Source organism: Impatiens glandulifera, chromosome 1 (genome assembly GCF_907164915.1).
Source record: "Impatiens glandulifera chromosome 1, dImpGla2.1, whole genome shotgun sequence".
Taxonomy (NCBI): Eukaryota; Viridiplantae; Streptophyta; class Magnoliopsida; order Ericales; family Balsaminaceae; genus Impatiens; species Impatiens glandulifera.
In genome coordinates this window covers 16,113,609-16,126,039 of record NC_061862.1, presented here as the reverse complement: position 1 = coordinate 16,126,039, position 12,431 = coordinate 16,113,609, and the positions used below count along the sequence as shown (strand labels likewise).

General features: G+C 30.5%; 2 protein-coding genes across 2 annotated transcripts; both read right to left on the bottom strand.

The window, feature by feature from the left end:
- Positions 1–731: 731 nt before the first annotated feature.
- Positions 732–3,065, bottom strand: LOC124920967 (gem-associated protein 2-like). Its single transcript, XM_047461559.1, has 4 exons — positions 2,476–3,065; positions 2,138–2,312; positions 1,852–2,026; positions 732–1,433 (listed from the first exon to the last, which is right to left on the bottom strand). Exons 1-4 carry the CDS (start codon positions 3,023–3,025, stop codon positions 852–854), a joined length of 1,482 nt encoding a protein of 493 aa, XP_047317515.1. The 5' UTR covers positions 3,026–3,065; the 3' UTR covers positions 732–851.
- A 6,859-nt stretch (positions 3,066–9,924) lies between these two features.
- LOC124921972 (DNA-directed RNA polymerases II, IV and V subunit 6A-like) lies at positions 9,925–12,106 on the bottom strand. Its single transcript, XM_047462682.1, has 6 exons — positions 12,023–12,106; positions 10,794–10,827; positions 10,516–10,694; positions 10,382–10,433; positions 10,236–10,303; positions 9,925–10,128 (listed from the first exon to the last, which is right to left on the bottom strand). The coding sequence occupies exons 1-6, from the start codon at positions 12,049–12,051 to the stop codon at positions 10,059–10,061; spliced, it is 432 nt and encodes a 143-aa protein (XP_047318638.1). The 5' UTR covers positions 12,052–12,106; the 3' UTR covers positions 9,925–10,058.
- Between the last annotated feature and the right edge of the window lie 325 nt (positions 12,107–12,431).

Here is a 12,431-nt window from a genome sequence, read left to right as displayed (position 1 = left end):
GAATGGTTTTACCCAAATTTATGCCAATGAAATTTAAAATTGTTGTAATTACAATCCATCTGGTCATCAAATTTTGAAAGTCTCGTATTCTTATTTTGATCAAATTATTATTAACCTAATTTTCAAATTGTTTATTAGGATTTGAGTGTTTAAACTGATTTGAAATGTTCAGACTCAATTTGAATCGAAAATAAAAATTGATATATTAGAGTTTGATATATATATATATATATTTAAATAATCAAATTAAAATATATTTATTAAAATTGATTGTATGAAATAAAATATAGAAAATATCAACTTAATTTTTTTGTTATTATTTAATATAAAAAATTGTTTGAAAAGATAGTTTTATTGTGATTTTGTTTGATTATTTGTTTTAAAATTAATTTAAACATTTTCAATATAAATTATTAGATGTATAAGATTGAATATAAAAAATTATCAATAATAATAGTATAAATCAAAATTGAGCTTTTTAAGTATAGAAATTATAAGATTTCAACCATTCAATCTTCATAAATAATAGATTAGAAAAATATTTAAATTAAAAAACATTATTAAATATTAATATATATATATATATATTAATTAATATATATATATATAAAATAAAAGTATATTTTTTTAATATTATTTCACCTAAATAAATATTTGAATAAGATATTTTTAAAAAATTATAATTTTCTTTTGTTCCCTCCTTAGTTTTTTTTATTGAAATGACTTTTACAACCCAAAATGGTTTTCTATAGCATATTTAATTAATTTCCATAAATGAAGGCAGAAAAAATCCTTCAATAAACAAAAATGATCAAAAGCAGTCTATTTCTTCATCTCAATTCCTCTAATCTTCAATATTCAGCTTGTCCAAAATATCTACCTGCAATTGTTGCCAAGATATTGAGCATAACAACCATATCATCGTCATCATCCATGTCGATTTTCTCGGCTCTTAAGCTGCAAATCTTTCTAAGCAGACTTCGAACAGAAGCAGAAGTGTCGGCATCAAATGGAGTATCAACAGCAGCACAAAGAGCAAACAACCAAACACAATCATTCCTTGAAATTGCATTAGCATTCTCCAACAAGCTTATCCTTTTCCTCAACATCGAAACCCTAGCTACACAATCCATCTTCATAATTGCCGACATAGTGGGACTACTATTTTGAGCACAACTTGATGGTTTAATGTTTGAGCTTTCCAGATTAAGACTATCATTTTTCTCCTCCGATAATGGTGTATTATCAGGAGATGCAGAAGAATCGAGAGTCTCGCACACGCTGTTGCTGTTTTCTTCTGTAGTCATTATGTTTTCAAAGTCTTGTTGGACAACAGTAATGTCGTTTTCAAGAAGCTTATTGATGTTTTCTTCCTTGGGGAACAACTTAGCAGCAGCAACTTCAGTACCAGAATCTTCCAATCTTGACAGAACCTGTTATTATTTAGCAGCAATGAATAATAAAAAATGATTTAAGATGATTTCTCCGTTTGTTATGTTTTTCAAAATTCGCAATTTAGTAAAGAATTTGGATCATGGTTTTTATACCAAAAAATTACAGTATAACTTTGTAGCATTTTCTAAATAGGGTCATATTTAAAAAATAACCTCAAGCTAATTGGTCTCATTCCCATCATTTTATTCATGTCATTATACCATTCCAATCCATTTCTTTTTTTTGTGATCCGGGTTTTAAATCAAAGTATTTTTAATGGGAATCGAATGTGAAACCTTTGGTTTCTTTGATAAGACACCAATCCATATCAGAATACTAGGAAATATATACGCCTTTCTCTACTAAAAAGATATAATATGAGAGACTTCAGAAATAGCAGTCAGAAGAAGATCATACCAGTCTTAGATCTGAGAAATCAGCTAGAAAAGCATCCTCCCATTGTTTATTAGGCAGTAAGTGCTCAGGGCATTTAGCTATTTCAGGAATTTTTGGCATATAAACAGTCTGCTCTTTAAGTTTATTTCTTTCCAGCTTGGCAACTTTTACTTTCGGAACCCTTGATGTCTCCCACCTATGTAAAAAAATGAGGGAAATGCATAACTAATCTACATACCCACCAATATTATCTCATCCTAAAGAACCAAGAACAAATGGAAAACTTTCTACATACATACATACATACCTTACTCTCCTAAGATACTCGAATCCATCTTCCGGAGGTCCAGATTCAAAATCAGGTTCACCCGTCACATAAAAGGCAGGTCTCTGAATGCTAACATAATCATCATCACTGTCATATTCTTCAGTGTACTCTTCATGCTCAAAATCATGGGCATTTGAGCTTTTCATTTCATTTCCTGAGATTCCATAGAAAATCTTCACTTAGAGGATGCCAAACTTTTTAAGCATAGTCTTAATTCAACAAACCCAATACATAAACAGTTTTGGTTGCTGACTCCAATCATGCACAGAACTTAAACAAAAGAAATCAAACTAAAACGAAGTAAGATGTTGGCTTACTTGAACCCTGGTGATTGCCTTCCTTTTGCCGGAACTGTTTATTACGGTGATCAAGATTGGAAGACGACGACTGATTTCGAGAATCTCCAGGAACCAAACGGTCATACTCATTCCTGACATTCATTTGAAGGGCTAGGTATACATCAGTCCAAATTTTGGTTTGTGCTTCCGTGTCTACAAATCGAAGCGCCTCAATCTCCTCTCTTGAGTACGTTTTAGAGCCTTTATTCTTTTCATTTGATTCTTTGTTCATCATGTGAATGTTGCTCGTTGAATCTGTAGTGTTATAACTTGATACTTGGAGCATCACTGCTTCAGACTTACCACCGACGGCGATTTCATCAAGCAGTTCACATTTTACTGAGCTTTCACTAATAGCAGCATCATTCTGCTGCTTTATAACCTCCAATTCTTCGTTATCAATCAAAATTGATTTTGAAGCATCGTTTGGCTCCCTATCATCAACTAGGGAAGACGAGTCTTCATCTCTCTCGTGTGTTGTTGTACCAGCAACATCCATGTTTCCCGCAAAATCCTTCACATCCTCCATTGATTCTACTTCTACTTCTACTTCAATCAAATGAACTGTGAATGGTCGTCAAAGAGATTCCAAGTTAGGGTCTTGCCGCTCACAGTCCGCCGTTTACATGTTAAGTTTGGGTCAAGACCATGGAAACCCTGGTATATGGATCGGGTTCATATGTTTCAATCGGGTTTATTTTTAGAAAAGTACAAACTTTTCATTATTACATACATAAATGTTATTATAATTTTTATTTTTAATTTGAATTTTATAGAGCTAGTAATACCGTCCACACCTTTATTACTTTTCATAATATATATAGACGTATCAAAATTTATACTCAAATTTGACAATTCAAGCTATTTAAATTCGAACTCAAAAAATTAAATTTTATTAATTAAAATTACATATTTTACTAATATATGATAATATTATTACTTGAACGGTAGTAAATCGAGTTCGGGAAATATTTATGTGTTCATTTACCTGGAATATAGATAATTGATTTACTCATTCATTTGATTGTAACAGAGAAAAGTGGAAAGAGAAGATGACCAGATTATAAAAATGCTCACGTATAAAAAATAGAGAAAAAAAAAATTTGTGTAGGTGAAGTTTATGAATTTTGGATTAATTCTTCAGTTTAGGTTTGAGAATAATAAAAAGGATGATTGAGAAGAAACGTAGATGGCTTTGGGAGCCTTCAATCCCTTTTATTAATGTAATAAATTTACCGTCCCTGAAATATTTATCAAGTATTAATAAAGCTATAAATTTATAAATTTATAAAAACATATAATATCAACATATCAACATATTTTCACATCCCTACTTCAAGATGAACCTCCCTTAAGTTCATCTTGTCTCTAAGATTAACAAAAGCCGAAGTTCCAAGGTCTTTGTAAAAATGTCAGCTTGTTGAATTTTGATATATATGTAATGGTTGAATAAAACCTTATTTGAAATTGTCCCTCACAATATGACAATCTATGTCGAGGTGTTTCGTTCTCTCGTCGTGGAAGACTGGATTTTCAGTAATATGTATTGCAGCTTGATTGTCGCAGCGTAGAGGAATCGGGAGATAGACTGCAGCATTGAAGTCTTTCAGCAGAAAAGTGATCCATTTCAGCTCACATATAGTGGTGGCCATGCTTCGGTATTCCGCTTCTGCAGTGGATCGTGAGACTGTGTTTTGCTTTTTTGTTTTCCAAGACACCAGAGTTCCTCCAAGTTTAACACAATAACCTGTAAGAGACCTCCGACTATCTGTACAAATTGTCCAATCGGCATCTAAAAAAGCCTCAAGTACACTATTAGTATTACAAGAGTAAAACAGTCCAAGTGAAGGCATGCCTTTAATGTACTTGACAACCTGTAAAGCAGCCTTCCAATGGACTTTTCAGCGGTTTCTGCATATATTTACTTAGTTGCTGGACACTAAAACCGATATCTGGTCTTGTAAAACTCAAGTAAATTAAACTTCCAACAAGTCTTCTGAACATCTCTGGTTCAGCCAATTCTGGACTGTTTAATTCATTGAGTTTAATTCTTTTTTTATTGGGATATCAACTGGTTTACATCCAATAAGACCTGTGTCAGTTAGGATGTCAAGAATGTACTTGCACTAATTTATAAATAAATCAGCTTTAGTACGATGCAATTCCAATCTAGAAAATATTTGGCTTCGCCCAAGTCTTTGATGGTAAATTTTTTATCAATATAATTTTTAACATCATTTATAATTTCTATAGAATTTTCAGCAATAAGTATATCATCTACATAAACTAAAAGACAGTAAATATTTTTTTAGTTTTAAAAATGAATAAACAGTTATCATTAATTGATTGAACAAAACCAAAATGAATTAATTGTTTTTGATTGAACAAAACCAAAATGAATTACTTGTTTTGAAAACTCTTTATTCCACTGCCTTGAATATTGTTTTAAGCCATAAAGGCTTTTGTTTAGATGACATACCAGATTTTGTTTATTTAATTCTCCCGTTAATCCTTCTAGAAGGTGCATAAAAACATCATCTTCCATGTCATCGTGGAGGAATGCATTGTTGACGTCAAATTGCTGCAAAAACCAGTTATTAATAGATGTTAAAACAAATAAGATTCTTACAGTGACTGTTTTAGCAACTAGGGAGAAACTTTCGTGAAAGTCAATGTCGTCTTTTTGATTGTATCCCTTCGCCACTAAACGTGTCTTGTATTTAGCAATCGATCCATCTGGATTCAATTTGGTCTTGTATATCCATCTACAACCTATAGCTTTTTCCCTTTAGGGAGTGAACTAGACTCCATGTAATATTTTATTTTAAAATTGTTAATTCATCATCCATAGCATCTTTCCAATGTTTGATTTTTACAGCTTCTTTAAAATTTTGTGGTTCTTTAATAGTGGATATATTTTCTAAAAACCCTAGGTGTTCAGCATTTATACATGTAGTTGAATAAGAGAATGTGTTTGAAGTATACGACTTATCATTGTTATTTGTATTTGAATTGACAACAATTGTCAAGCCAAGTAGGAGGCTTTCTATCTCTGCTGCTTTTTCTTTGTTGTTCTTGTGGATGAATCAATGAGTCATTTGGACTAGACTGTGTAGATGTGTTTGACTCAAAATTTTGATTTTCAATTTGCTGATTATCAAAATCATTTGAAATTAATGGATTATCTTCACTATATAATTCTGATTTTTCATCAGAATTATCAAAAAAATCTACATTTGTAGGGTTTTGGGGTTTTTCTAAAAAAAATCTTTCATTTTGATATGAAAAAATATTTTCATAAAAAGTTACATCTCTTAATACAAAAATATTTTCATTTAAAATATCAAACACTATAATCCTTCTGTCCACATGAATAACCAATAAAAATACATTTTTTCCCTTCTTGCTCAAATTTAGTTTTGTGTGGAAGGTTATTTTTCACATAACACAAGCAACCAAACACCTTAAGATTTGATAGATCTGGATTTTCTTTATACAATTTTAAAAATGGATTCTCCAATTCAAAATTTGTGAAGGGATCATATTTATGATGTGTGGCCATAAGGATTGAAAATGGCAAAAAAAATTGTGGGTAATTTGACTTGAAAAAGCAGTGAACGTGTTACTTGTAGTAAATGTTGGTGTTTTCGCTCTACCACCCCATTTTAATGTGGGGTGTAAGGGCAAGATTTTTGATTTAAAATAGCAGTTTTTTTTTTTAAAAAAAATTTGAAATTCGTAACTTAATAATGGGGCATTATTTGTTCTTACCATTTTGATTGATGATTCAAAATGTGTTCTAATCATTGTATAGAAATCAATAAAAGTTTGACAAATAATATTTTTTTATTTAATCATATATGTCCACGTAAATCTTGAAAAGTCATCTACAATCGTGAGCATGTAAGGACAATCAATAAAAGATGTATCTTTATAAGGGCCTCATATATCCATGTCATGAACTAGTTCAAAATATTTTATAGTTTTAGGCATATTGCACTTAAAAGATAACATTTTCAATTTAGATATAGGACATATATCACAATAAAAATTATCATTTTTATCTAAATTGTAAGCATGCTTAAGTGCTATATCAGATAGATGACCAAGTCTTCTATGTATCAACTTGAAATCATTACATGTGTTATACACTTTATTTCCTAATTCAGTTTCTAGAAGTATAGGTTCTGGAAAAGATCTCATCTGCCTATGATCATATTGTCCTTAACATCCTGCAATAGACAACCAGTAGAAGAAAATTGACAACTAATATTGTTTCTTGGAAGGTTTTGAAACTAAAATTAGGTTATATGTGAAACCTTGTACAAGCATAACATCATATAATTTTAGTTTTGTAGAAAGTCTAACATTACTTATATGTTTTACATTTTTAGATGTTCCATCATGTAAGAATAAAGGCATGCTAGTTATCATTTTAACATCAGTCATCAAACTCAACTCAGAACAAATATAGCAGCTAGCACCACTATCTACGATGTTTTTCTTTATTATTACTATGCACATTTTGATTAGAAGACATACCTTCGTAGTACTTATCTTTACCTTTTCCTTGGGTTTGCAGTCTTTTATGAATTCCTTTGCCACATCAGCAATTTCAGGATTACTGAATTTAGTATTCTGATTTAATGATGATTCTGGTTGATCTTCACAAAAGGAAAAGGGGTTATTCACTACAGTAGTTGCTGCATTTGCAGAATTTTTCATCTTTTGATCTCGGTTTCCTTTCCATCACTCCGGATAACCTATGATCTTGAAGCATCCTTCTTGAGTATGTTCTTCCATCCTGTAATGTGTACAAAATATGTTTGTTGTTCCTTTGCTGTTATTTAATCTTTTTCCTCTATTGTTTCGAGTATTATTCTGAATTCTTTGTTGATCAAAACTCTCCTATATAGACATTGCAAAACTATTTGTTTGTTCATTCATTAAAGTATGCACTTTCCTTTGTCTTTCAATGTTAAAAAAACATGGCATAAGCACAATTTAAGCTTGATTTTGGGTCCATGAGGAGAATCTGTTGCCTTGCGTTATCAAAATATTCGTTCAATCCCATTAAGAATTGTGTCATCTTGTTTGATGTATCAACTTGGACCACCAATTTCGTCATTCTGCAATAAAAATTGTGTCATTTTGTTTGATGTATCAACTTGGACCACCAATTTTGTCATTCTGCAATAGCAAACAGTTCTTGGGTCACAATCGCATGCTGGTAGAGGTTCTAAAACCATTAATTCATCCCAAAGTTTTTGATCTTGAAAATTTATTTTTCAAGACTTAATGTACCCTGTCTCAGGTTACTAATGCCCTTCTAGATCTGATAAGCTTGTGGACCGTTGTTTTCTTGCTATCGTTGTTTAATATCAAGCCATAAGTCCAACGTTGTGGTTGTGGAAGAATAGTTTGATTTAATCTCATTCGACATTGTGTTTAGAATCCAAGAACGGACTAAACAGTCCATCTTTCGCCATTTATCAAAAAACTTCTGATTCTTTTGGTACAACTAAAGATCTATCAATAAACCCTAACTTTGATTTCGTTTCTAACGCTAATCGCACACCACTACTCCAGCCAATATAATTTCCGTCAATAAAAGTAGTAGTAAAAATAGTAGTACATATAATCGCAAATGTATGGTCTGAGTTACGCATCGTTAGCACATCATTTTTGTGTTTTTTCTTTCCAGACATTCTTGATCTTTCACCGTTCGAACTATTTGTTGAAGAATATGAAAGGTAATTACTGAAAGAAGAATTTTCGGTGTTAATATGAGTGTATTATTCGTCCTCTTGATTTCAACGAACATCCTGCTCTAATACCATGTGAAGTTTCTGAATTTTGAATTGATTCGTAGGTTTAGATTTGAGAAAATGAAAAGGATAATTAAAAAAAAAACGTGAATGGCTTTTCAATCCCTTTTATTAATATAATAAATCTATTATAATATCTGAAATATCTTTATGGTAGTATTAATAAAATTATAAACTTATAAAAATATATAATATCAACATATTTTCAAAGTATAAAGTATATATATATATATATATATATATATATCAAGGTTTTAAAATACGCGGTCCGACCGGCGGTCTAACCGGTCCGACCGCGAAACGGTTTGGTGAGCGGTCTGGGTTTTATCTTCAAAACGGTTACCTTTCGAATCGGTCAAAATCCGGTCCGACCGTCCGGTCTAACCTGAAAAACAAACCGGTTTTTTCCGGTTGAAAAGGTAAATTTTATAAAATTTATATAATTATTATTATAATATTATTATAATAATATTTAATTATTTCTTTGTTGTACTTTTCACTTATTCAATCTATTGAGATATGACTGTGAACCTATATTATTAATTTATTACTTTTTATTTTTTTGTTTTTACTTTTGTTTTGCATTTTTCTTTGTTTAGTTATTATTTATTAATTTATTAAAGTAAAGAGACACAGAGAAAAGAAAGAATTATATATATAATTATTAAATTTAGTTATTATTAAATTTAATTGACAATTATTAAGTTTAATGAGCATTTTTTTTATATGTCTAACTAATTTATATATATAATTTATGTATTAATATATTTAAATTTATTTTTTAAAAAAGAAAAAAAATCCGGTTCAACCAGTGGTTTAACCGGTTGAACCGGTCGGACCGAAATACACCACAAAAACCGGGTTGATAACCGAAACGATTTTCAAAACCTTAATATATATATATATCTCAAACTGAGCCCGAGTTAACCGAGCTACTCAGTCAGTTGGAATCTACACATCCAACTAACTTTTATTAAAATTTAAATTTAAAATTTGTAATCTCTCTTGACTTGTGATTAAACAAAAATTAATAAATAATATATTTTTGAAATTAATTCAAAATTATATACGCACTTTATATCTGAAACTTTTTCTCTTGTAATTTTTTTGTTCCAAATTTTTTAGAGACAACTTCCAGTAATTAAGGCTAACATACTTTTGTCATTAGAAGATATAAAATATTCCAAATATATATTTACTTTTTTGAAAATTTAAAAATAACATATTCTAAATTATTTATTCTATAAATTTAAATCAATTAATTAATTATTTGAAGATAATAAATAATATTATTAAAAATTACTAATTTGTCTAATTATTTATTTTATAAGAATCTCTGAACAATTGTCAACTAGCACTATTTTCTTTAATACTTACAATTGAATAAACTGACAGAAATCTCTTTTTTTTTTTTTTTTTTCATTTTTTGGGTCTAAAACTAGTTATTTTTGCATAATTTTATTTTGATATTTATAATTTTCATTTCTAAGGTAAATGCTATATTCAAGTTTACCGGTCTTAATGAAAGTTTAGTGTTTAAATTATATCAATGACATACAGTAGTAACTAAAATAATAAGCTAATAATAATGCTATAATTGTAAATAATTAATGAATTGATACCTAAAAAAATATGCATTTCACTTTTCAAAACTTGCTGAGAAGTTAAGACCAAAATAGTAGCTAAAAATATGGTAACATTACTAAAAAAAATTGGAGACTCAAAAGCTTCAATTTAATCGCCACCAACTTGCCTCTTCCACGAGTCTTCGACGATCAGCTCATCAACACCCCAGTCTTCATAACTGTAATGGGAACGGAACCCAACCCAACCCAAATCATTTCAATTTACAATTTACAATTCCAAGTGAACCAAAAAATGCAAGGATAATCAAACATCATGCATACATACCTTCCATCAGGCAGATAGCGACGAATCGTGAAAGGTATCTTACGTTGTCGAAGTTCCTTCATTGCAATCTGCAAAACCGAATATGAACACAATTAGATAGAAAGAAAAGAGGCACTAAAAGGGGTTCTCTTCCTCTCAGTTCTCACCTCAAGAGGATCAGTTTCTCCTTCCAACTCAACCATCACAGGTGCATTCATGCTGGAGTTAGTCAATGCAGTTATTATTAACAAGTTATTTTCAATTCATAATAGTTATAAAAAAAATAATGCTCTGTTTTTACCTGATTTGCAATGCCCGAGTACCAAGAATTCTGGCACGTTCGTATTTCGTCATGTATTTTGATGTTTTACGATCTTTTTCAGCTACTTCTGTTTCTTTGTCCTCACCATCAACTAATAGAGCATCAGGAACTTCTTCATTGTCTGCGTTTTCAGGGTTCTCTTCCTCTATTACCCCTTCCTGACACACATTCATTATCAATAATATATATTAGATAAGCATAAGACCACGAAACTAGTTTTGCTTGATGAGTTTCAAAAAGTGAAGTCAGTCAGTCACCTCAGCCTCAGGCTCTGCTGGCTCGTCTTCATACCTATACATTCACCAGATTAATCAGAAATAGAAACAAATGATTCCAAACAAGACTTGATTCATGTGGAAGGATACTCTTCTGAGATCCTTTTTTGGTTTGTTTTGAGACTCTTATATTCTGAGCTTATAATGAAATTGATTGATGCAGAAGGCATTAGGCTGTTACTGAACAAGATTTGGCCAGACAAGTCTCATCTTCTGCCCTAAGCCAACAGCAGGGGATACAACTGTATGTTAAATTCCTTTTTCTTAAGGGTATTTTGTCCAAAAATCTCTCAAGACCATCCCTTGAACTCGCCCCAAATATTAAAGCTTCACATAAAATGGGACAAAGGGGGTAATACGATACAAAGGTTCCGACATGGAAATAAAGACACATATCTTTTATCAAAAAAAAAAGTTTCAGCATTTGGGGAACAAAGAAACGATTAGGGTTTGATGAAAGCTGGAAGTATTTCTGATAAGTTCTGCTTATGTAAGAAACTTATGAGAAGATCCCATAATCAATGAGCTGCTTAGAAAGGGTGCCCTATAATGTAAAGAACAGTGTTGCATGATGCAATTCTGAAGGCTATAAGTTAAACCATAAAAGAGATTGAAAGAGGAGGCTCAAGAATGAAATCATGTTTATGGGCAAGGTAGATAAACTTCAGTTCCATCCAGATGTTATTGTTTGTTTATCAGTGCTATCCAATCGAAGTAATTTGAGACTAGCAATTTGCATAACATTTTACTGACAGACTGTGTAATCAAGTTTGTTCCCAAATCAGTCAATAAATGTTGAAAGAATGAAAAATCTTTGTGATTAGTTCATACAATAGAGGAAAGCTGCATTTGAGGTACTAGTTTTACCCCTTATTTCTACTACATTGTCCATATATGAATATCGAGCATTTATTCTAAAACGTTACAGGAATGAGGAATTATCAAAACATGTTCCATCAAATTATCTGATGCATCAACCCATTCTTATATTAAGAAAGTATGGAATGTGGAATCAGGGTCCTGATGGATTTGTTACAGAAGGGTAATCTTCTCATTCATGATTTGGAACACACAACACCATATTCAACTTGAAGCATACATAGTTTTCTTTCAATTTCTTGTTCAAGAAAGTTGAAGGCGTGAATCAAAAGCTATAAAAGAAAGAAGGTAAAGAGATAATTGAAGAAGTTAAACAGTAATAGAGAAATTACGTGTCGATTTCGTAGTCTTCGTCCGCCATTCTTGCAAAGAGATAGCCGCTCTGTGTCTCTTTCACCGTCCTGCTTAGAATTATATTTAGGGCAGATTTTAAATAATCACTTCAAAATCATACTTAAACCCAAATATGGGCCCTTCAAGTTTTAAATCCACCATTTTATTAGTTATTTGTAAAAATAAAAAAATTAAGTTATTAAGATTTTATAAATTTATAAATTATTTTAATTTTATAAAAAATAAGTGAATTTATATTTATAATTCAAAAAATATACTTATTCAAATAAATAAACCAACTTAATTTATTTTGTAACTATAACTTTGATTTATTATTATTTTCATATTTAATTATATATATAATAATAATAATATATAATTAATATTTTTTTAAATAAAATTGATATT